The 26,536-nt window shown below is 40.8% G+C and overlaps 1 protein-coding gene across 4 annotated transcripts in view; it reads right to left on the bottom strand.

Annotated features, from left to right (window-relative positions):
- Window positions 1-7,120: 7,120 nt before the first annotated feature.
- The window catches only part of FREM2 (FRAS1 related extracellular matrix 2), a 165,040-nt gene continuing 145,624 nt past the window's right edge, over window positions 7,121-26,536 (bottom strand). For 2 of the 4 annotated variants that reach the window (XM_003980340.6, XM_045052296.1), the window contains 8 exons: window positions 17,626-17,818; window positions 15,535-15,639; window positions 14,001-14,128; window positions 13,519-13,653; window positions 12,372-12,498; window positions 11,344-11,531; window positions 10,979-11,125; window positions 7,121-9,481 (listed from right to left, as the gene is read on the bottom strand). In XM_003980340.6, the coding sequence (XP_003980389.2) occupies window positions 8,969-9,481; window positions 10,979-11,125; window positions 11,344-11,531; window positions 12,372-12,498; window positions 13,519-13,653; window positions 14,001-14,128; window positions 15,535-15,639; window positions 17,626-17,818 (1,536 nt within the window). In that variant the 3' untranslated portion in view covers window positions 7,121-8,968. Of the gene's footprint in view, window positions 9,482-9,980; window positions 10,208-10,978; window positions 11,126-11,343; window positions 11,532-12,371; window positions 12,499-13,518; window positions 13,654-14,000; window positions 14,129-15,534; window positions 15,640-17,625; window positions 17,819-26,536 lie in introns of those variants that run through there. The other 2 variants (XM_023250973.2, XR_006594150.1) reach the window with 2 other exon arrangements.

The raw sequence follows: 26,536 nt of genomic DNA, 5'->3' as shown, positions 1-26,536 counted from the left end.
CCCATGCTGTCAGTGCAGAGCCGGATGCTTGAACTCATGAACCGTGAGATCACGACCTGATCCAAAATCAAGAGTTGGATGCTTAACCTACTGAGCCACCCAGATGGCCCTAGAATCTACTTTAATTCTGCCCCTAAGACAGATTCAAAGAGGGTTGGTCAGTTCCTAGAAATTAATGCCTTTCATAGGCAAACCAAGCAATCCAGAGCCCCTACCCCAAGTATCTGCCTCTCATACTCTGGGTTACTATCCATCCGTCCAATCCTCCAAGGGCCAGGTACTGGATATTTAGAGACAGCACGGGGCACCTGGGTGGCTCAGTCTGTTAAACATCTGACTTCGGCTGGGGTCACGATCTCACGGTTTGTGGGTTCAAGCCTTGTACCGGGCTCTGTGCTGACAACTCGGAACCTGGAGTCTGCTCCAGATTCTGTCTCCCTCTCTCTCTGCCCCTCCCCCGCTCATGCTCTCGCGCGCGCGCTCTGTGTCTCTCCTGTATCTCAAACATAAAATAAACACCAAATAATTATTTTAGAGACAGCACTATGCCCTAGCCTCCATTAACATTATTCAAATCAGCTAAACCTCATCCTGCTTATCCTGCCTTGGCTGTTTCTGTCCATAAAAACTACAAGTAAGGCTCTTGCCCATACTTTCTCCTGTTCCCTCCGCCTCATGATTGACCCTGGTGCTTCCGTGTGTGGGGCTCCTGTGGTGCGATGGGCTGTCTCCCTTGGGAGCCTATGAGCATCATGTGCTTTCTTTTCAACGGCAATTGTTTCTTGATCCGTTGGCCTTGTCATATCTGAATAGTAACAAAACTTCCATTTGAAAACACCAAATTATGAGCCTGGGGTTAATATCTCCATAGAGAAAGTATTTTCTCCAATTTATCTACACAGAGCAGACACTTGTTTTAATGTACATAAAATGTCCCTGAAAGTCATACTCCGTGTAGGTCACACCCCCAGAAAATCATGTCTATGAATTATAAACAACACTTCTTTCATTCATGCCACTGCCTCTGAGGCCTTCTCTTACGACCCTTGGGTCATAACAATGCCTCTCGATGTAGTGATCTCTTTAGAATTCAAGCCAAGTGGTGGTGACGGTGTGGAGGGGGGAGGGGCTCCTGTCCTCATCAAAAGTGGCAGAACCACGTCGGGCCCCAGCTACTGTATGTTGTAATGTAGCGTATGTTTCGGACTCTGAGGAAATCCTGGGGAGATACTTTTCCCTCTTTTTGCAGACACTTTTCCCCAAACGTTCTCTCCCTGATTGGTACCCTGCATCGTCTCTGACCCGTGTCTACTTCCTTTGGATATAATCTTACTCTGTCTTCTCTACCACCTTTAACCATTTCGCAATTAGTCACATTTAAATTTCTAGGATGAGATCATGACGTCTTGAAAGGCTTTTCAGTCTATTGTAGGATTTTCAAAAATTGCTATTGACCTTCCTCTGCCACAGTTTACTGGCATGGCTGTTGGGTAGGGAGGGCTCAGACTGGCCTAACTCTGCTCCTGATGACTTCTCCCCCCTAGTCAGGTCCACATTCACTCATACTGGTTAGGGAGGGGTTTTCCCTTAGTTTGCCTCCCTCTGGGGTGATTACGACTTTATGGCATGATCTTGTCTCCCACTGTCAATATCTGGCGTGGCTGGATCATGAGCCTTCCCTTCCTTGGTCCTCTTCTCCAATTTCTTGAAGGCCAGGATTTGTCCCTAGCAGCGTGGAAACTTCCTAGCATACAGGCTTTCTTTCTTTTCTTCTATAGTGAAGATGGAGGGGGGTGTGGGTGTCTCAGTCGGATGAGTGTCTGACTCTCGATTTTGGCTCAGGTCATGATCCCAGGGTCATGGATCTAGCCCCAAGTCAAAGCTCTGTGCTGAGCATGGAGCCTGCTTAAGATTCTCTCTCTCTGTCCCCTCCTCAGCCTCCTCCCCATTTGTGCACTCTCTCTCGAAAATAAAATAAAATAAAAAGATTTATAGTGGAGAAGAATTGAATCCATCATTTCTGAGGCCAATCATAGCTTTTCTGCTACAATATGGCCATTTCTTCCCCCAGCCCTCCATTCCATCTTTTGTGTATTTTGCCCTTTTCTTGGGATTATCCTTCAGTATAATCCTTCAACACAATCCTTCTTATGGCTCTAAGAGGCTGCCTTTGCATTTCTTTTTGGTACTGCATTCTGGTGGCCACATATTAAAAATGTGACCATACAAAAATCAGATCATCATTGACTTGAGTGAAGTTCGCATAAAGGCAACCAGACTACCTTGTCAGCCTCTCAGCAATGGACCCGATCAGTTGATTCATCCTTATCAGTGTAGCTGGGCACAGCTTCATAACTGTAGTAGGATCTAGACACCCTGCTCCTTGGGACAGTCAGTTCCCTAAATATATCGTTTCCTGTAAGTATACATGGCCCCTGGCGGCCTCTGGCTGTGTCTGCACCTGCTACAACTGGTGAATAAGCACTAAGATCCTGCAGGTAGGTCCCGCTGAGGAGCGGCTGTATTTTTCCATCAGCATCAGAGAATTCGTGGGAACACATGTCCCAGTCTGGAAGGCTGCAGGAGCTCAGGCTTCAGACCCAGGAAGGAAATAACTGACACTCATTGCAGACTGCACGAGTTCGTTGATTTTTAGTGAAGTTGAAACCAGAGAATGAACCACAATCATTTGACCATTTTAACACGTTTATTTTTATATGGGCTTTATTTATATGAAACATGTGATGTGTTTTGATGGAAAACAGTGGTAGTTATGAAACACAAGTGGCAGCAAGAATTATTTTAGACATGGATTGAAGGCTGAATGGCTCCAGATTATTTGCGTAATTGGTTTCCCAGGATAAGTTTCGATATCCAGCAAATATGAAGTATCCCAGTAAATAAACAAAAAAACTAGACCCCTGTTAGCTTTTGAAGAGTTCCCATGGGAAAATCACAAAGGCTATTAAGTTCTGCAAATAATTCCATCACACACAGATACGCTGCTCAGTGGCTGGATAAATATAAATTTACTGAGTGCTCTGGAGGGCTTTGGGGAAGGAAGCAGGCACTTAATACAATTATAAAACACACAACTCCTTGTCCAGGCTGAAGTTTCCTTTTATAGGCAAATGGGCTTAAAAATACCTTGCCAAAAACTTGAATTCCTGAAACGACAGAAGCAGACTCTGCTTTGTACTTCTTTTTGTAATATGCTTATTTTGGCCCTTACAGAAATGAGCTTTTATTCTCACCAGTAATTGCTTTTTTGTATTTTAAGTGATTTGTATTATCATGCTTTTTATTATTAAGGTTAGTTCTTAAAAATTTACATCTCTCTCTTTACTTTCTTCTTTTCTAAGGCACAATACTGACAATTCTTATGAAAGGACGATCCAAACATTGGAAAAATAAATACCAGGAGTAGAAGTTCACTTAGAGTATTCAAAGGATCGTGTAATTGGTGTAGGCAACATCTGGCTCCTTGTAAAAAGAACACTGTGCATTTAATAATTACAATTTAAAACACTTCAATGCTGTTAACATTTTAACAGTATTTTTGTTTTGCCATTTATTTCGTTGCAAAGTATTCAATCATCCAAAACAGCCTCATATATGTGATCTCTGGCCTTTTATTTTTACTCAATCAGATCCTTAAAGGGATCTTTTAAAATATCTTAAATGTCAGTGTTGAACCTTTACTGAGAGAATCAAAGCACAGATTGTCATCACATTATTCAATATGATGCTTTTGATCTTTTGAAGGGAGTTCTTTCCTTCATCCAAAAGCCTTAACATTTTATAAACAAAGGACAGTGCACATGTCTTATGCTCACCTACTAGCTTTCGGATGGATAAGAATATGTTAATTACGTAGTGAAAATAGCAATGGTTTCAAAACTAAAAGGGAAGCATTACAGGAAGAATGATAAACAAATCTCAGAGGAAGAAAAAAAACCTCGTCCATGAAGAAAGGAACCAAGGAAGGAGGGAAGGAAGGAAGGAAGGAAGGAAGGAACCAAGGAAGGAAGGAGTAGATGTCATTGCTAGAGCAAGTTTTTTTTTTTTAATGTTGATTTTTACTAAAACACAATACTAAAAAAAAACCACACACAAACAAATATCAGGGAAAAAGTAACAAAATGTACTTGAAAGATAAGAAAGCAACACTATTTAAAAGTTTGCAAATTCAATATTCTGATTTTTTTTCCCCAATAAAATTAAATCAGAATGAGGCTGACGTTAGTAGAGTTTGTTTTATCAACTTTAGTTCAAGAGGGAATCAGCATTCTTTACTTCAAAACTTTCTGTATAATCTTTCTGGTAAAAAAAACTATAGAAAACACCATGAACTTCTATGTTTAAATGCCTTATTAAAATCAAAATAACTACCAAAATCTGTCTTTTGTTCTTAACATCAAAGGACATGGCAACAAGGAGAACTAGACAGTGAGAGAAACTCTGAACCTATAGACAATATTTTCTGAAAGTGTTTACATCTTTACCAGGCAACACTAGAATCAATACCAGGAAAAAAATCTTAACGAAACATATCAACCTTTGAACTAATGCCCAAGAAACTTCCCACAATAGTATGTTTATACAAATAACCACTCTGTTGACCTTCTCGAAAATCTCCATGTGAACCATTTCAGTTAAAACTGTAGTTAGGGCCGTCTTTTTTTCTAGAAATGAGATCTTTGGTTGTTTTTAGATGCACATGTGGCTGTGTGTGTGCAAGATAATAGTAGTATTTATAGTTTCCTGCCAACTCGCACATTTCTGAGGCATTGCAGTGGGACTGATTGAACATTTAAGCCCTATTCATCGTTTGCCCTAGGGTTAGTAAAGACACCTGTTTTCTTCCTTTTGTTATTGCTATCATGGCTACAAGAGATGAAAGCTGTTCAAAGAATCATAGCTCACTTGTTTTCAAATGAATACAATTATGTAAATTTCAAATTTGTAAAACATTTGCATCTTTAAAGATATTTTCTTCTTTTTCTTTTTAAAGGACTAAATTGGTTTCTCAGCCAAAACTAAACAGATATTTTCAAAAGAGTAGCAGAAATCAAATTTCCAACTTCAAAAATCTAAATGTCATTACATTCTGCTGTTATTGCTACTTTATTATTTCTCAATCTAGGACTATTTTAACCCTTAGCACCAATTTGTACGAGGAAAGACTCCATGATTCTCATACAGGTCCATTTCCATTTTTATTTCTTTTTATTATTATTTCTTTTAATGTTTAATTATTTTTGAAAGAGAGACAGAGCATGAGCAGGGGAGGGGCAGAGAGGGAGGGAGACAGAATCTGAAGCAGGCTCAAGGCTCTGAGCTGTCAACACAGAGCCCGCCGTGGGGCATGAACCCACAAGCCATGAGATCATGACCTGAGCTGAAGTCAGATGCTTAACCGACTGAGCCACCCAGGCGGCCCTCCATTTCCATTTTTAAAATGGACCTTGGAGTCGGTTCCCTGGGAAAGACTTAGAGGTAAGAGGACTTGATAAAGAAGTTGTTTGCTGCTTATAGAACTAAATCTCTTCATATTGAGCCTAGAATCCGTCCTTCTTATCACAAATGCTATGCAGTAGCATGGCAGAATTTCAGTTGACCTTTACTCACACTATTCAAACATTGTGGAGGCTTGTGGGAGGGTGCACTTCAGGAGGTATTGGGGATGTTCACGGTCTGGAACAAGAGTTTATGCGTTATATCCCATTCTTGGAATAAAGTAGGCATGTCTTCCATTCAGAGGAAAAGAATATACAGGGCTATCCACATCCCTGCAACGTACCTTCTCTGTGTAGATTTCTGAAGGGCAATTCCATTAAATTATTGATTTGAAACATTTTGCATGAGATCCACAATCAGAATGATCTATAACATGTGGGGTTCTTTCAGATGAAAAAGATTACAGCCACTGTCAGCGCTCTGGAGAGATTTTAAATTGTGGTTCACAGATACACCTGGTGTGTTCCTGGTCCAGGGGAGGACCTAATGTAAATCTTGATTCCTTTAGACTAAGAGAAATGCCACATTTGAGCATAACCTGCCTGAGAGCAGGGAGGATATCCTGGTTTCTGTCTAATCTCTCAAAGTGGCTAATTCTAGGAAAGCATTTAGTAAATGTTAACAGAGGGAATGAACTGGAACAAGTAAAACCATGATTAAAACATAATTACGTATTTTAATGCTTCATAGTTCATATGCTAGGGGAGCTACTAAGGCTCTCTCTCTCTCTCTCTCTCTCTCTATATATATATATATATATTTGTGTTTTGGGTTTACTATGCAACATCAAGAAAATCTTGTTTTAATTAGGGTCAGAAGCTACTGAGCATCTAAGGAGCTATTATAGCTACATCCTGTTGTCTATGGGAAGTTATTTTATGTAATTGGATCTGATAATACCAGCATAATTCTCTAAAAACAAAATATTGAAAAAAAGGGTCTGCTTTATTGAACAATAAAGCATTTTGCCTGATTCTTTCTTCCACTAAAAAGAGTTTTTATGATTAATGTATATTAAATCACATATTAAGTGAATAGATACAAAAGAAATGATGCCGAAATCCAAACACTTTATACTTAAGAAAGCTGTATCTGCCTATTTCCCACAGACTCTCTGTTTTCAAGGGGAGGAAGGAAAAGAAGAAGACAGAAAGGGAGAGAAAGAGAGAAGGAAATGGGTGGAGAGGAAGAAACTTCTTTATTAGGAAAGGATGGACATATCCTGTATTTTATAAACTCTCCAATTTATACATGGCAATCTCACTAGAAAAACTAATTGTGGAGTGAAGTTTGGTACAAAGCCAGTGTGGCCCAAGGGCTCAAAACAGACATGTTGTAACGATGCTTCACTAATTACTACACTCAGTGACAGAGACGCCCAAGACCACACGGTAGGCTCTGAAGCACCCAAGCTACCAAAGTAGCATAAGGTCAATTGAGGGTACTTGCTCTCACTAAGTGAATGGAACCCCATGCTAAGTCATGAGAAGTCCACACATTTGAAGCTGTGTCATTCACGCTTATGCCTATACTAGTTACGAGATAACTGAAGAAGTAGCCAAGCATCTGCCAGAATGCGAAGCAAAAGGAAAGGGGACAATTAAGAAAGCACTGATGTTTATTTGACAACTGAACTCCTGGGCCATCCGGTACTTTATGTAAGTCCCAGGGTGGGGGGACACCTTTGAGTAATAGGTGATATTTGTAAATTTCCCAATGGAAGGGGACTACGGTCCACCATGTTCTTTGAAAGACTTTGAATGTCAAGTGCAGAGCTGCTCAAAAGAAGAGAGGCGAGTATCAGACACTTTTCACCTCTCTCTCTCAGCACCAGTGTAGATTCTTTTTTGTTCTTTCCAATAAAGAGATGGTTGGTGCTCACAGACACCAGGTAAGATCCATTCCACTAGATGTCCAGTGTGGCCAGGCTACGGATGCAAGTGAACGAGGATTCCAGGCGACATTTGAGGGTTGGTTAGTCTTTAGGCACGGTTCTTTTTCTCCCGACCTTCTTTTTGCTTGAAATACATTTACCAGCTTTTGGAAGATTGGTCATTAGACCACTGACATTTTCCTTCCCTTTCCAACCGAAATCTCTGCCATTTGGTAAAAGCACATTTTTTTTTTTCCAGAAAGGCGACAGGAGCCTTGCCAAGCAAGCTCCCTATGTTTCTTGGTTTTTAACACTGTAAGCGGTGTTAAGCATTACATTTTCAGATACTCAGGGATCGCACTGCACCAGCTCCCTGAATTGCAGATGTCACAGAATGCTACTCTCCTCCTGGATCAAAGAAGAAGAAGGCACCTCCAAGAACACCTCTGGAATGACAGTGGCAGAGAGTCCCCTGGCTTAGACCAGATGCTGATTAGCAAGTTAATGAAATGTCCTATGGCCAGTTCGAGTTCTGGACATTGTTATGTGATTGTGCTACTCTGAGGGTTAACCTCAGGTGTCATCTGGCAAAATGTTCTATAAAATGTGTATAGAGGCACTTCGGTTAAACACGTTATGCTAATAAATATCACTTTCTCCCTCCACCACCTGTAATGATATTTTTCATTATCATCTGTGGGTTCAATACTGCGAATATCTAGGCTCAGTTCTTAGAGAACATTGTCTTATAAATGCAAATCTAACGCTACAGCATTTCTTCATCATCCAAACGCCATCAACCCTCTCATTTCCCACAAATGCTGGCCACCAATTAGGTATACTACCATGCAAGAACTCGACTACTTCTCACTATATAACAGCAAAGTCTTTCTTCAACAATCTCTTCCAGATGGAACATATTCTTTGGTTTAATTTAAAATTAAATAAGCAAATAAAACAAGGGCACCATAATTCAAATCCAAACTAGTCAGTTACTTCCCTCTCTCTTTCCTTCCATTCCCTCCCATGTAGTAGAAGAGGTGAATTATGGGTCGAGCTATCCCTGGTCATACTTCCGTGCCGTCTTCGCCTGTTAGAAAACTTGTCATAATAAACAGTGTGTTTGTCATCCTTTCAGACTAGCAATTAAACCGTCCTAGTAATAAACTGTTAGGCAGTGAATAAATGATGTGATAATTGCACCTTCAAGGTTCAGACTAACATAGCAACAATAGACTCCTCTTAAACTTCTGACGGAGTCTGTAGCACCTCTGAATAGATTTGTCTCCGCTGTGTGGAGAAAATGCCTAAATGTGAAGTACATCCCTGGCGGTCCATCGCTGGCTCTGCGTAGGTTGCCTTTTGGGCAAGAAGAAAGATGCGGTCTGCGGTCTGAATTTGTTCTGTGACGCATGAAAGAGTGGACAGAATTCAAATCCAAGTTCAGTAGTCCGGTCAGGTCCTCTGAGCAGCTTCGTGGCAGAAGTCCCCAAAGCTCTGCTGTTTACGGAAGCACTTGGGTTTCTATCGTCTTTCCGAGGCACTTGAGGAAAAGGCTGAATCCGCCTGTGGTCGTCAAACCTCTGAGCTGTCGTGGTGGTGGCTCTGTGGGGGCATCATGGGCTTGCTGCTGCCCGAGCCCTTCAGGGCGTCCTTTCTCCGGGCGCCCTTCTTGCTCTGGCACATCGTCACCGTGATGGCGGCAAGGCAGAGGGTGAGTAACCCCACGGCGATGCCTCCCACCACCGTGGCCAGGCTGACCTCAGAGCTGGGAGGGTTGAGCTCCCGGGGGAGGACGCCATCAGGAGGAACTCTCCCTCGGGGGATCTGCTTCTTGCTGGTGCGGTCCAGGGCGACGTGCTGGATGTTTGTCCCCCGGTTGTTTTCAGCACCTATTTCCCAGGCCAGCGGGGGTGGGCTCCTCATCTCCCTCTTCTTCCGGCCTTTGGTACCTGCCCGGGGCTTCCCTGAACTCACCAAAGAGTGGTGCTGGTACTCCACGCTTCTTTTGCCAATACCTCGATTGGCGTTGTCTCTCGATCTTACTGTGTAGATGGTGTGTATGTACCACTCTCGGCCCAGAGCCACCTAGAAAACACAGCTCTGTTTGTTAGAAAATTAAATACCATACCAACCTACTGCATGGCTATTGCAAGAGAAGTTAATGGCAGAGACAATAACTGATAATAGACTTTAGTCTGCAAAAGGAATCTACTATTTCAAAAAAAATTTTTTAATGTTTATTTATTCTTGAGAGAGAGAGAGAGAGAGATCTGATGAATGCGAGCAGGGGAGGGACAGAGAGAGAGGGAGGGAGGCATAGAATCCCAAGCAGTCTCCAGGCTCTGAGCTGTCAGCACAGAGCCCGACGTGGGGCTTGAACCCACAAACCGTGAGATCATGACCTGAGCTGAAGTCAGATGTTTATCTGACTGAGCCACCCAGGCGCCCTGGAATCTACTGACTATTTTTGCGCGTATAGTACGTACAAGGCTTTGTGTAGAGCACTCTCAAATATTTTGTGCAACTCTTGAGGGAGGGTGTGCCGGTAAGTATTTGGTCATCTGTGACTTGTAGCCATTGAACGTCAGAGCTGTAAAGAGCTTTAAATATCACACAGCTTAACTTATTCATCTCAACAACGAGTAAACAAGAATGCACAGCAGTAACTTGCTCGTGTCCCTCAACTAGTTAGTGGCAGAGGCAGGACTGGAACTCAGACCTTCTGACCCTCAGGACTCTCGTCCGATTTGTCTTGCTGCATATTTACACACAAGACCGTAGAAGAGGTCAGTTTTTCTGCTTTTCCAGGGCCTGTGAAAAGAAGGGATTTTCTGATGGTTTTTTGAAACTTTCAGGATTTAGAAGGGGTCAAATGCTTTGAGTGTTAACAGTAAAAATAATTTTAAAAAAGTACTCAGAACAACAAATATACTTCCTTAAGATTCTTCCTTTAGGGTTGAATAAAGATAATGTGTTTCTGCAGCCCATCCTGTCTGGACAATTTTCAGTAAATTTCCTAAAAGCTGTACTTGCTCCCTCAAGGATTCACAGTGGGAACACATCTCTGAATTTTTCTCAATTGTCTGCTCAGTGTTACGGTCATGTGGGTCTCTTTACCATCTACCTCTAGGTTAGGACATCCTGTCCTAGTTTATAAAGTCTTTGGGAGTGGAGATTTATGAGCAGCGCCCACTTGTTTTTTGGAATCCAGCGTTTCATACAAGATCACTCTAATAAAGATGGTCATAGAAAGTCGACAGGAAGGAAGTTTTGAAGAAGAAAAGCAGAGTTCCCAACCATCAGACTTAGATTTATATTCTGGGCTGAATGAGGGTCTTCTTTACACATGAACCTAAAGTAATGTTGAGGCATTAATAAAAATAACAATGAGAGTTTACAGAATGCTCACCATGTGCTCAATATGGTCCTGTGGGGCTTACCTACATTACCTTTTTCAATGTTACTATGACTTCTGCAATATTACTGTCACTGCCATTTAATAGAAGACATCTGGGGCATTCTGATATTAAGTAACCTGAATGTCCTCGTGGAGCTGTTGTAAGTGGCTTGTTACTGGCCCACCTGAAAGAGTGCTGTTGAGTCGACTTTAAACCCATCGGATCCAGGCTGATTCACTAAGAGAACAGCTTCAGGGTCATCCACTGCTAGTCTGGCATTAAACAGGACATTTCCAAAACTGGTGGCTTGTGTCTCTGGCTGAGCTTTGTCCTTTAAGCAACAAGAGAATGAGGAGTGCTGTAGCTAATGACAACTTTTGCAAGTACAGAGTGTTTCTTTCGTTTAGTTTTGTGCAAGTATAAGTATAAAATGTCACCATTTGGCTTCAAATGTCACCATTTGAAAAGATGCTATTGTTTTTAAACATCAGGCAAAAACACTTGACTTTGAGTGTCTACCTAGTTCATTGTTTGGGTCAAAGCACTTACCACAATTTTAAATCTATACAGGAGCGAAGGAGAATCAGCTAAGCAGCCATATTCTGCATTCGTGGGACTATATTTGGGAACATAGCCATCAGCTCCAGTGCACAGGAACACCTTCTCAATGCTGCAGTAAAAGGAATCACCTAGATTCTGGACAGGATCTACCATGACTCGACCATAAATTATATCACCTGAAACAGAGACGTGGCAATGTTATTTCGGTTACATGGCAAAATGTGTCTATGTGACACTGCAAATACCAGAGGGTATTTCCTTCTTTTCCTAATCTGGCATCGAATATTGGAAGACCTTCAGGATCTCACACGCTCCCAGGCTAACACCACTTTGAGAACTGACTATATGTGACTGAAGATTTACTGACCCTCCCGTGCTCGGCCGGTAGCAGGAAGAACCTTCAGGCTTGGCCTATGGTTTAATATTCATAATATTCCACTGTGGTTAAAGCCTGCTTTAGATAAACAAATTACTTGCCAAGACGCAGACTAATAAAGCCTATAAAAAAAGGAATATCGATAAAAAGCTGGGTTAGCTTTATTTGATTTTGAAAGAGAGTTTAGGGAAATTCCCTGGTATTCAATCATCTTTTTCACAGCTAGTACTGAACTCCTGCCATGCATGTTAGGCATTTTGCTAGGTGTTAGAAAGACATCACTGAACAAGACAGCTATACCCCTTGCCCATGAGGCATTTATAATCTCAAGTAGCTGTAGGATTTGAGTCTACGCACCTTGAGAAGAGACTGAAGGAAACAAACCTAGATTTGTTCCAAAAGTCACTTAGGTAAGGGACATAGAAATAAATTCTTTATTTCCCCAGAAGAAAAACCATCCAATAACATACATACAATTTCAGTGGCCCTACCCCATCCCTGTCAGAGTGGCAAAGACCCAGTGATATTCTCATAACCATAGCAGGGGTTACAATTTCCCCTCTCAAACATGACCCCAAGAGAGCAAAGCCCAACAGATGCATTGGCAAACAGAGCAGGTGTCCCCCTTGTGAAATGATACCTTCTGCAAAGGCGACATCACTCTCTTGCCCAAATCCCATGGATCCATCAGACAACCAGAGACTCTTCTTGGAGAGTAGGTACATTTGGGTGTTCAAGCTAAACTCAGCTGCTACCGGGTCGCTGACCTGAAACCAAGTGTAAAAGCCCTTTTACGTGTTGTTGATTGTTCTGGTGGTGCATAAATACATTATTCACACGCACACACACACACACACACACACACGCACACAGCTGTGTACATGGACCTGTGGAGTCCTAAAGCCTGTACTGCGATTTTCACACCCAACCAAACTAATGAAGGTAATTATAACACTGGCTCTGTCTTTCTTGAGAAGGCAGACCTGGTGAAGTGAAATTTTTTGGCTGGGACTAAATAGCACTGCTTGAGTTCTTTTCCGTTGGTGTAACAGGGTATATCAAGGTCAGTGGAAGGCCAGCTCTTAATAGAAGTTCTTGGACAAAAAGTGCCATCACCTGTCTTTTAATATATAATGGCAGTTAGGCCCTTTGAGGTGGCATGAACTATAGGATATTTACTTTCCTTGAAGATCAAGAATAAGATAAAGAAGGTGCAGAAGAACTCTTGGGAAAATTCTCAGACCTCAAGGCAGCAAACTCCAGGAGGAGACAAGATCACATAAGAAAAACAAAAACAAAAAACAAACAAAAAAACCCTTCTATACTTTTCTAAAAAATTTTAATGTTTATTTGTTTTTGAAAGAGAGAGAGAGAGGGAGAGAGAAAGCTTGTGCGAGCGGGGGAGGGGCAGAGAGAGAGGGAGACAGAGAATTAGAAGCAGACCCCAATCTGTCAGTCCAGAGCCTGAAGTGGGTCTTGAACTCACAAATGGTGAAATCATGACCTGAGCTGAAGTCGGACGCTCAACCGACTGAGCCACCCAGGTGCCCCAACCCTTGCATACTCTTCAACTATGAGTTGTATATCCTGAACCAATGCCAGATAAAGGGCAGTCTTTCCTCTCTCCTTCCTTTCTTGCTTCCTTCTTGTCTGACTTCCTTTTTTCTCGGCACATGTGAGAATTAAAGTCATTGGGTGAATTTATTTATTTATTTTTACTGAGAAGACCGTGACCTTAATAAAATGGGATTCTGTAAGTCAGGGGAAAATAACTCCAAAAGGCACACCTGTTGGAACCGTATGTCAAGGTCAAAGGTGACAGGCTCTCTGGGGTTGCAGGTGACTGGCAGACGGTACTCTTGATTCGATGGAATGGTGCATGGCAGCAGCTTTACGGTGTAGGTCCCCGAATAGTCACGCACCTTTGAGGAGAAGAGAGGATGTTTATGTTCTTCATGTAAGAATCTGAGGTGGAGGCCAACCGTAAGAGATTCTTAAATACAGAGAACAAACAGGGTTGATGGGGGGGTGGTGTGGGGGAGAGGGGAAGATGGGTGACGGGCATTGAGGAAGGCACTCGTTGGGATGAGCACCGGGTATTGTATGGAAGCGACGAACCATGGGAATCTACCCCCCAAACCAAGAGCACGCTGTACACACTGTATGTTAGCCAACCTGACAATAAACTACATTAAAAAAAAAAAAAGAATCTGAGGTGTAATCAAAGGCAGCAGAAAAGCAAACTTAAGTAAGAGCCGGAGTCACTTACGGCAAAGTCAGAGACAAAGCTCCATTGCTGTACTGGCTGGTTGTAGGTGGGTTCGCTCCTTATGAGGCGCAGGGAAAAGGTCAGGCCTGGATGGTCAGCCGACATGATCATTGAGCTCGTGAAGGATGCTAGAAAAGTGCCATTATAATAATGGTATAGTAGTTAAAAGAGTACATAACACATTAGAGTTTTCAAAGTAACTTATCGTACATTGCTTGCTTTTAACACCAAGCTTTCAAAGTCACAGTGTTGGTATAATTGTCCTCATTTTGTCCCCGAGAAACCGGGCTGAGACTGATTATGGTGACTCTCCCAAGATCACACAGCTGGGATGTGTGCCCTCTGATTCCTAGTTCAGTGCCTTTTTCCACTTTATAATTCTATCAAGAGATACTTGTGCAGATAATTGTGCTCCCACAGTTCAGGGCTACTTTCCAGGGAGAGACAGCAGAGCAATAAAAGCTGATGTGAATGCATTTATTGTGCACCGGGGCTATGAGCTGAGTTTTCGTCTATCAGCATCCACACAGCCGGGAAAACCCAATTTATAAGTGGAATCTAATTTTACTTAGATTGTCTGTAATTGTGTCTAAACAAAGATTCAGTTTATTAGAAAGGTAGACATGTGGAAGGGACCTGTAAAGACCAAGAAATTTTATTTTCCGGAACTGTCAATTATAATAAAGCAAAATGAGCCTTTTTGGGTCTGTTTTTCTTGCGGCTCAGTCTCATAAAACTACAACGAACCCTCTTTCTCTTCTGAATTTCAGCCCTATTCTCTCCTTTGTTTAGAGCTCAAACCCAGAAAAAGGAAGGAAGGAGAAGACAGTAAGTGAACTATTTTCCCCTTCCAATCTGACAACAGTTGTCAAAGGGACAATACGCAAAACCAATTTAGTGATATGGAGAATCAAATAAAAAAAGATGTCTAATGAAATATCCTTTATAAAAAAAAAAAAGGCCTGGACATAAGACTTCAGTGATACTGCCTCCTCGTTGATATTCAAACCACAATCTGCTGTCACAGTTAGTAAAATGACACAGCCAATCCTTATTAAAGATAATTAGTTACCATGTCTGAAATGTAAGTATCACACTGAAGTGCCACTTCTGCCTCTGTTACAAAGGTTTCTTACAGTGTCTAGAAAATAATTGTGAACAGAGAAGGGCTCGCGGAACAAACGACCTAAAATTCCACTTCTCATACAACAGAATTGAAGCAGAGAAGGGGATTGTTGTTGCTAGGCTCTTTATCCAAGGCAGACTGCACCAAAAATGAACTCAGAATTTTCTTTTAAATTTACTTTAACCCTTTTGCGTTTTCTCCAAAAATCTACGTACATGATGACTATGTAGCTGATGAGAGGGAGCTGAGCAATTCTCAGGCACCCTGCAGGTAAGTCACAGTGATAATTCATTTGAAAGGAGGGTTTCAGACCTCCCGCGGAAGCATGCTGAAACACGGCACTTGTGGGTGTGGGAAATCTGTATCCTGCTGTCTAGGGCATGCCTGTTAGTGGATTACAAGGCTTACCCGGGTGGGAGAGTACAAACAAGCCGTGGAACTGAGCCTCCGTCTTGAAGTTCACGACCAAGCGCCCCTCTTCGCCGATGCGCATGCTGGTGGGATAGAGAGAACCTACATGGGGAGAGTGCGCAAGAATGGAAATATGGATGACCTGGGACTTCTGATGGGCAGGATTTCTTCCAAATTTGAAGTCAGAACGGTCTCATCTTTAAACATTCTAGCCAAGGGGTGCTATCGGAAGAATTCTGAGTGATAAGAGACACAAAAGTATTTTGTTTTGTTTTGTTTTGTTTTGTTTTGTTTTCTGACAAGAAAAGATGTCTAGAAGGGAGGCAAAATAGAATCAGGGAACGTTGAGAGAGGTCACTATGAAATATACAGATTGATTATAATAGACCAAGATTCCCCCCCCCCCCCTTCCAAAAGCATTAGTCTATATAAATGAAGCTGTAAATTGAGGGACACAGTAAAATTGTGAAATGTTGAAATGATTTGGACACAGAAGTGGGTTTGTGTTCTCCAGAATGATTCCGAATTTTACGGGCTTAATAAAAACTCTGGAGCTTTTCCAAGACTGTTAGCAGTGTGACCAAAGTTGGTTCCAGATAGAAGAAGGAAACTCTTGGGTGGCTCAGTCGGTTGAGGTCGTTTGTTCCAGATACTGAGACTTCGGCTTAGGTCATGATCTCATGGTCCTTGAGTTCGAGGCCCGCATCAGGCTCTGTGCCAACAGCTCAGAAACCTGCAGCCTACTTCAGATTCTGTGTCTCCACTCTCTGCCCCTCCCTGGCTCACTCTCTCTCTCTCTCTCAAGATAAAATAAAAACATTAAAAAATTTTTTTCTAAAAGGAAAGAAGGAAACATGAGATCCTCATGTAATACTTGAGAACCCTTGCGTGGATCCACATTAAAATGTACTTAAAATATACATTTTCTAAGGCAAAATACAGAATTAAAACATGAAAATGTAAAATAATCTGGAATGACCACTCAGGGTGCACATATTACCTATCACATAGCTTTAAGGCGATTTTACTGTGCTTAAGGTAGCAAATTTTGATGCACTGTCAATAGTATTTTCCTCCTGGCTCATAGTAAGTAATGCAGGCATGATGCTCAGATAGGCATGGAACCAGAATAGCAGCATGGGCCTGAAAAGAAACAGTACTCATCCTACTAATAGATAATTAGCTTTATGCTTGTGGACTTTGAATTATACTTCTGACGTGGAGACTGAAACAAAGATTTGCAGATGCTTATGGGCTCAGGAGGTAGTTGTACTTACTACACTGTTCCAAAACATTCAGCTAAAATATCGTAGAATAATAGAATTTTAAAATAAAAAGAATACTGGAGGTCTAGCTTATCTTTCAGAAGAAACTGAGTGCCACAAAGGTTAAGGAGTATGTTCAAGATCACACAGCTAGTTAGTTGTGGAGCCAGAACGAGGATCCAAGATATCTCTCCTTCCTCCCTTCCTCCCTTCCTCCCTTCCTTCCTTCCTTTCTTCCTTCCTTCCTTCCCCTCTCTTCTTCCCTCCCTCCATCTTTCTTTCTTTCTCTTTCTTTCTTTCTTTCTTTCTTTCTTTCTTTCTTTCTTTCTTTCTCTTTCTTTTCTTTCTTTCTTTCTTTCTTTCTTTCTTTCTTTCTTTCTTTCTTTCTCTTTCTTCTCCACGCCCCACATGGAGCCCAACAAGGGCTTGAACTTACAACCCTGAGATCAAGACCTGAGTTGAGATCAAGAGTCAGACACGTAAACAACTGAGCCACCCAGGCACTCCCTGAGCCAAGAGGTGCCATTTCTTATGTTCAACTGCAACTTCCTCTATGCATTTTCTAGAATCTAGGAAACATGTTGACTGTAAAATGAACTGTAAGGATTAAATATCCATGAAATATATATGTTATATTTAACAGGCACATATTATGCAAAATTTGGAGAATTGATATGATTTAGTTTTTCCACGACGAAATAATCTTAAAATATTTAATATAAAGTATATTGAAGGTCACTTCCATTAGTTTAAACTATAGTAAAAATTCCTCTTAAGTAATTCAAATGGGTAAGAAAACAAGTTTTCCAAATTATTAACCCACCTTGGAGTTCCGCTTCTGGTGGGCTGCCGATTCCATCATTCCACAAGATGGCAGTGTCATACACAAAAGTCAGTCGGAGCTCTGACTTCAAGTCAAAATGTTGCCAGCCTCCTACCCCAACAGGAGAATGGAACACGTACGAAACATACAGAGGCACTCGAAGGGTCACATAGGACTGTACTAGATTTAGGACCTGAAACAATAAAATTGTACCTATCAACATGGTTCAGGGTTAATTAGAGGAGTCTAATTCTGTACAAGCTGTTGTCTCCACTCAGCTAAAGATTTTTAGTAGCCACTGAGGAAAGGAAGTGACAACATTTACACTACTGTCCCCTCACTTAATTATGGAGCAATTAAATAGTTGTTACGACAGTACCTTCCTTTGCAACAAAGGATATGCGGCAGAAATCTTGAAGGTGAATTCCATTGTTTTGAGCATATTATGCCTACACAGTCTTTTCTGTTTTGTAACAGCTTTATTAAGATACAGTACACACACCATGTAATTCACCTATTAAAGTGGACAAACCCACAGTATTTAATATATTCAGGGAGAGGTGGAATTTTCAACACAGTCAATTTTAGGACATTTTCATCACCTCCAAAGGGAATCCCAAACCCATTAGAAGTCATTCTTTTATTCCCTCCTGCTCCAAATCTCTGGCAGCCACTAGCCCTATTTTCTGTCTCTATGTATTTGTCAATCCTGGACTTTTCATATAAATGGAATCATAACAACATGCGGTCTTTTGTGACAGGTTTCTTTCACTTATGTTTCCAAGGTGCATCCATGTTGCTGCACATGTCAATACTTTTATTTCTGAATAGCCTACCATTTTACGCATAAGCCACACGTATTTAGCTGTTCATCAGGTGACGGCCATCTAGGTTACTTCCTGTTTTGAGTTATTACGGATAATACTGCTGTAAGATACTATTAAATTACTACATAAAGGAAGATAAAATAAAGCAGGAAAGACCTAGAAGCAAATATGTTTAGTAATGACATGTAACACTTAATATGTCTCAAAAATAATTGGTTGAAATGAAGTGAACTGCTTGGAATTTTATACTTTCCTTCTTCAGGTATTTTGCAGGTGGGCTAGGACTAATATAGGATAAACTAATATTTATTTACTGAGCCCCTAGGTTCACAATAAAAGCCATTTAATACTTTTAATCTCCCTCATAATTATATTTATATGTATGAGTGGATGGTTGGATGGATAGATGCTTGGATGGATGGATGGATGGATGGATGAGTCATTGGATGGATGGATCGATAGATGATGCATAGAAAAAGAGAGAGAGGAAAGTTAAGACTCAAAGAAATACATTTCTCACAGAATTCTTTAAGCCTCCTCAGTGGCCCCTGCCATTACTGGAGCCCAGCCTTTGACCTGTGCTTTTCTACTCTATCACACCTCATCACATTCCAAACAAAGCTGAGGGCGGTCCTAAGATCACCTAACCAACGTTATCATACTTCAGTCTCAAAACAGCTTTGCAGAATAGCTGGGCAAATATCCTCTTCTACACAAGAGGAAACAGACTTAAGTCAGATCATACTCTTGAGAAGTTCCAGCTGGGCTTTCTGATACCACTCTAATTCTCCTTCCACAATGAATGGCAACAGGGATCATAGACATGTGTTGGTGAATAATATGAATCATGAGAGCAGTAATTTATCACTTTATCATAGACTAAAAAATAAACTCCTTAATCACAAAAATGATGATGTGAATTGCCAGCAAAAATATGTAAAAAGGAAACCATCATCCAAGCAAATGATTTGATTCCTAGCTGTGTAGTGGCTAGCATTCCCCATCATCTGCTAGCCCGGCCTGCAGAAGGGGGGCCTTGCAACCAAAGTCCTTTGAGATTATTTTTGTGAAGTGTGGGTACCATTGCAGTTAATGAGAACTGGATCTTGTAGTGCAATTTTAATACTCAGTGTAAAGGAGAGTGATTAAGTCAATGTATATTCCCCTGGAAATTAAGATTAATATTTCATCCTGTGATTTTAATAAACTTTTAAAAATTAGGCTTTAGGCATGAGTTTCCAGTTAAACTTTCTAGGTGCTAGTCATTTTTGCCAATGTTATGTATCAAATGTTACTATCTTGGAGAGAACGACTAGCATTCACTTCCTACGAATAAGTTACTTGGCACAAAGCTCTCTAATTTTATTTTCTTTCATTGGTTCTTGTGGTAACTTAAGAGTTTGGCCATTTCTGGACATGGAATCAGCATCTGACTGCCTTTTCTTGCTCATCACGGCCAGGTCTTCTGTGTCTGCTTAGAACCGCTGTCTGGAGTAAGTGGAGCCAATGGAATAATGTCAGTCACCCACGTCACCTCCTGTTCATTCCAGGAAAACTGAGGAATGCAATGGGGTCAATTTAACTTCTGGACGTCATCTTAATGAGTACTTAATTTTCTTTCTGCCTGTATGACAGGGCTTTTTAAGGTGTTTATTTATATTAGAAGAAATACATGTGGTACATGCTCTTCAAGCAACTGTGACATGACATAGGAGTTTATGGGTCCTTCTGGATGTTTTGAGTTTTTTCAACAAAATGAAATGATACTTTAACTTCCATATTTGAAGGGAAAATATAAAATGCAAATTCTCTGGAAAAGGTAACACTGATATAAATTTCCACTACCACTACTAAGTGGCTAATAATGGGCAGCAAGTATATATTTGGGGAGGTATTGTCAGGTGAAGGGACAAAGGAATTTCTGCTGGGCCGTGTCAGATGGGTAGGAGAGGGAAATAACAGGAAAGAAGATAAATACTCTAAAAGAAAAATTATACTCCGAATGTTGTTTAAGGTGGGAACTAGAGTTGAGGTAAATCACAGTGGATTTAATTGTTCACTTATCTGGGGGGTGCCTGGGTGACTCAGTCGGTTAAACACCTGACTCTTGATTTCAGCTCAAGTCATGATCTCATGGTTTGTGGTGGGTTCGAGACCCATATTGGGCTCTGCACTGATGGCACAGAGCATGCTTGGGATTCTCTCTCTTTTTTTCTCTCTGCCTCTCCTCTGAGCGCACACACTTTCTCTCTCAAACAAAAAATTAAATAAACTTAAATAAAAAAAAAATCTTCACTTATTGGGGCATACAGCTTAAGCCATCCAACTTACATATTGCCTTATTGAAGTAGGCAGTATATATACACACTGTTTCTTATAGAAGTTGGCAGTATAGGGGCGCCTGGGTGGCTCAGTCGGTTGGGCGACCGACTTTGGCTCAGGTCATGATCTCGCGGTCCGTGAGTTCGAGCCCCGTGTCGGGCTCTGTGCTGACAGCTCAGAGCCTGGAGCCTGCTTCCGATTCTGTGTCTCCCTCTCTCTCTGCTCCTCCCCCCTTCATGCTCTGCCTCTCTCTGTCTCAAAAATAAATAAATGTAAAAAAAAAAAGTTGGCAGTATATATTGTGTTAATAAAACCTATCTAGATTTACTTTGTTCTTTTGCACCTTTTACTCAAGCAAGACTATATTCTACACGTGTTGAAATTAGGCCATGAAGAAGTCAATTGACTTGCCCAAGATTATTCACAATCAGCACGAACATTCAAGTATCCAGACCAGCACTATTCAATAAAAATATGTGAGCCACACATGTAATTTAAAATTTTCTAGTAGCCATACTTCAAAAAGTAAAGGGAGGGGCACCTGGGTGGCCCAGTGGGTTAAGCATCCGACTTTGGCCCAGGTCATGATCTTGCGGTTTGTGAATTCAAGCCCCACATAGGGCTCTGAACTGACAGCTCAGAGCCTGGAGCCTGCTTCGGATTCCGTGTCTCCCGCTCTCTCTGCCCCTCCCCTGCTCACACTCTGTCTCTCTCCCTCTCAAAAATAAACATTAAGAAAAAAAGTAAAGAGGGGGCGCCTGGGTGGCGCAGTCGGTTAAGCGTCCGACTTCAGCCAGGTCACGATCTCGCCGTCTGTGAGTTCGAGCTCCGCGTCGGGCTCTGGGCTGCTGGCTCAGAGCCTGGAGCCTGTTTCCGATTCTGTGTCTCCCTCTCTCTCTGCCCCTTGCCTGTTCATGCTCTGTCTCTCTCTCTGTCCCAAAAAATAAATAAACATTGAAAAAAAAATTAAAAAAAAAAAAAAAAGAAAAAAAGTAAAGAGAAACATGCTAAACTAACTTTAAGAATAGTTTACTTAGTCCAGTATATCAAATATATTACATTTTAATATGTAGTCAATAAAAATTTATTTATTTATTTATTTACTTATTTATTTAAGATAGAGAGTATGTGTGTGTACATGGCAGGGGGGCAGTGGGGAGAGGCAGAGGGAGAGAGAATTCCAAGCAGGCTCACGCTGTCAGTACAGAGCCCAGCACGGGGCTCGATCTCAATGACCATGAGATCATGACCTGAATCAAAACCAAGAGTCGGATGCTTAACCATGTGAGCCACCCAGGCACCTCATGGTTTCTTTGAGTAATGTTTTTTTTTAAGTGAGAGTAATGTTAGTTCTGTGGAAAGCTGGGAAACTAAAAGCATCTAAAAAGAAAAATCTTGTTCATTAGTCTGTTATCATTGTGCACAGCCAAATTTTCTAGTTCTCTCCAATATACACACACATTTTTAATAGTAGCAATGTAATATCATTTAGACTACCTTGTATATTGCTTTTTAACTTAATGTTGTTAGCATTTTCTCATGATAAGGAAAATTCTTCAGATACATGACTTTTGATGGCTATATAATATTTTTACCTTGTGGGTAATCATAACTATTCTATTATGGGTCATTCAGTTAATTTCTAATTCTATCATTGTAAATATCCCATAAAGTTATCCTAAATACTAAGGAATCTGTGGACCAGTATTGACCCTACCTCATTCCAGGGTCTCCCTTATGCATCTCTGATCTCATAAGACTTCAGAAAGTCTTGTATGTGGACACAAGCCTAGGCCTCTTTCTTCCAAGTGTTCCTGGATGTGTAGACTGCTAATACTACTAATCCCTTGGCTAAAGATTCTAACTTGTTAAAACAATGATCTCCCCTGGGTAGCTAAGTACATGCTTTATTGAGACTTTAAGCTATTGAGATCGATGAGCCTTCTTTACACATTCACAAACACCACCATCTTGATGATGTAGACATATTTCTGGTAACAAAAGGAGCAATAGAAAGAAATTTCAATCCGTGGGAAATCCATACTAGTGGTAGTCAGATAACATTCTAACAATTCTACTTCAATTTTTAATCTTTGAAATAAGCACAAACCACATATCCCACATAAAGGTGGGTAGATACAAGATTGTAAAATATTTTTAAATGATCATTGTTTTCAACCTGTGTGGTTTAATTAAAAGACCTTGGGTAGGGGAGCCCGGGTGGCTCAGTCAGTCAAGTGTCAGACTCTTGGTTTTGGCTCAGGTCATGATCTCATGGTTTTGTGAGTTTGAGCCCCGCATTGGGCTCTGTGCTGATGGTGTGGAGCCTGCTTGGGATTCTCTCTCTCTCTCTCTCTCTCTCTCTCTCTCTGCCCCTCCTCCACTCATACTGTCTCTATCTCTCTCAAAAATAAATGAATAAACTTTAAAAATGAAAAAAAAGACCTTGGGTAAACAGTCTAATCAGTGCTTCCCAATATGGTAACCACTAGCCATGTGTGGCTACTGACCATTCAAAATGAGTCTAGTCAGAATTGAGATGTGTTGTGCATGCAAAATACACACCAGACTTCAAAGACAGTAGCAAAAAAAAAGTAAAATATCTCATTAAATATAATTTTAGAGGGGTGCCTAGGTGGCTTAGGCAGTTAAGCATCCAACTCTTGATTTTGGCTCAGGTCATGATCTCACAGTTGTGAGCTAAGTTTTGGATTTGTATAACTTTATCAGCAGGGGGCATAGACATAACTGGCATGCATTCTCATGACCACAGTTGGGCAGCATTTTGGTCCCAAGCACAGAGAAGTACATTTGCCTTTCTTGCAATTATATCTGGGACCATATCCATTCCTGTCATTCACCCAATCAAAAATTCACTCAATTAAATGGTCCAGATAAGAATCATGATGTGGTTAACAGCACAGGTTTACAAGTGAATTGAATTTGGGCCATTATTTGAATTCTCTTTGCTTCAGCCTTCTTATCTCTAATAAGGGGGAAAAATTCATATTTGTTTCATAATGTGAGGACAGAATTTGTGGAAATATGTATTTAGAAGAATGGCGGGCACAGAGTAGACATTAAATAATTGTTAGCTATTGCTATTATTTTCATTATTGTTATCGTTAGTACAATCATTAGGTATTTTCTCTTTTTCTCCAGAACTCAAAAGTAATGGGGAAAATTAGGGAAATATCTCAAAGAGCTACTATATTTCTTCTACTTTATATTTTCCTCTTCCTCACCTATATTTAAGTAATGTGTGTGTTAGGGGGAGGTGGGGAGAAGTAAAAGTTTAAGCTTAAGGAAGAAAGTAGGGGAAATGGAGATGAACATCTCTGAGCTCCACTCTAAGAGAGTGATCAACATGTCTTATTAGATTGTATTAATGTTTAGTTTATACTGAGGCTTTTAAAATTTTATAACAAGATCCTGAAATTTCAGTGATTTATACCGAATCTGGTCATTTCTATTTATGTTGATTGTGATGGTGATACTTTTAGATTTATTTTCAACAATTCTAAAGCAAAAAAACAAAAACAAAAACAAAGCTTCTAAGAAGAAACTCCTATACGCATCTGGGCATCTTAGGAAGGTAATGCAAACCAGTTAAGAATTGGATGAGATAATCTTATATTCTTAGTGTTAGGTACCAGAAGCCTTGCAGGCAGGTAAATCTTAACCTCAGCCTCCGGTTGCTAGCTTTCACCTAACGGAGCAGAACCGCTGACAGCTGAACTACAGAAGCAGGGCAGTGACTTTTCTGCCTGGCGGTGGTGATAGGAAGAAAAAAGCACTGAAGTTAAAAAATTAAATAGAGGAACTGTGATTTAAACACACACACACACACACACACACATACACACAGCAAAGTATAGTCAATTTAGCTGAGCATTTTATGGTAAGATTTGGCTAGAGACATGAACACATTAGAGGGACAGAATTTGCATTCAAAATGGCCTTGGGGCGAAGCGTATGACTTCAGGTCATGATCTCACAGTTCTGCGTTGGGTTTTGTGCTGACAGCCAGAGTCTGGAGCCTACTTTGGATTCTGTGTCTCCCTCTCTCTGCCCCTCCCCTACTTGTGCTCTCTCTCTAAAATAAATAAATATTAAAAAAAAATAATGCCCTTGAGACACTGAAGAAGTGGGCAGATGTAATAGGATAGGACTTCAGCGGGCAAGTGCAAGGTTTTCACTAGAGAAGGCTGTCTGGGTTGCAGATATAAAGGATCAAAAAATGCTGCCACTTTGCAGAAAAGATGGAAAACATTCTTGAGGGTGAAAATAAACTATAGCCTAGGTGAGACCCAGAGAAAAGCTCCATGGTACTGAGTGAATGATAACAAAGAACTGGAACTAAAATGTAATCCTATATCTAATTTTGTCTATGCTGATAGATCCTGTGACTTATGCAAGATCCTGAGAGAAGAGCAACGAGAAAGAAAACGGGAATGATTGAATAACGGATTGGAAACAAGTTCTGTGAGTCCCAGCTGAAGGAACCAGGGATATTTGACCTATAAAGGAAAAGGCTGACGTAGATTTGTTAATATGAGCCTTGATTTTTATTCTGGGGGAAGACTTTTTTCTTTCGTGTTTCTTTCTGGTGGCAAAGATACACTGGGGAAGAGGGACCTGAAGAGGTAACACTTCCGAGGGCTTAAGTAACTCACCCAGGGACACAAAGCTAGAAAACCTCAGAGCCAAATTTAGGTCTACATGTGCTAGTTTCTAATAGCCATGCTCTTTCCAGCATTCCGTACTGTCTTCCTGTTGGTGTTTCGTGAATTTTTACTAATCCTTGCAAGTTTCTGAATATTTTGCTGCTTTCAGAGGAGATGGAGATAACGTCTCATTACCTGGGAGTCCAGTAGTCCCCAGATGTAATCAATGGCTGCCCATTCCACATCAACACTAGCTGAATGTGTCAGGTTTCACAGCTTCTCTTCAGGTTAAACTGATACTCTGTTGTCATTCACATTTCTAATGCTACTACATGTTTTATACTTTAACACCACAGGGATATAGATCGGTCAAAATCCGGCCTCACCCTGGCGACATCTTGAAAGACATGATACATACAGGGTACCATTCAACACTTTAATGTGTAAGCCTGCTCATATAAACTCTTTGTTTATTCCAGGTAGGGCAGAGCATGGCTTTTAGTTCAAACACTCATTACACTTCTAAACTACACTCAACATATTTTAGATTCTCTATCATAACTGCCAACGGAGATCTTGCTTCTTCATCATTTTGACAACAACTTTGTTCATGATGATGAGGGTAGGGATTTTGTGTGTGTGTGTGTTGTGTATTTTATGTGCAAATGTCTGCGTAGTATGAAGAGGAGTCAATAAACACAGAGGAGGAATAACAATAAGACTGTAGTACAAATGCTTTTGACTATGTTAGTGATGGAGAAATGAAGCAGACTGGGAGGCAAAGGGGATTTGAAAACTAGGCAGGAGAAGACGGGATAAAGGACAGAAAGATAGAAGGTGCACGAAGAAAATAAGGAAGAAGAAAAACTGAACTCACCAGAGGATTGAAAATCCTCATCTTAGATGATTTATGATACATTACAGACATCTGTATGTATACACAATAAATGATGATGTATGCTTTGAAAAGAAATTAGTACTTGGAATTTTATAATATCAGGAGAGATTTGGACTTTATGGCAATAATTATACAGTGACCTTTTGATACAAAGACAATGATAATGATTCCAGAAGCAGACATGAATTTTCACACCA

Source organism: Felis catus, chromosome A1, assembly GCF_018350175.1.
Source record: "Felis catus isolate Fca126 chromosome A1, F.catus_Fca126_mat1.0, whole genome shotgun sequence".
NCBI lineage: Eukaryota > Metazoa > Chordata > Mammalia > Carnivora > Felidae > Felis > Felis catus.
Note: the sequence above shows the minus strand (reverse complement) of the source record. Positions and strands in the feature narration are given on the sequence as shown.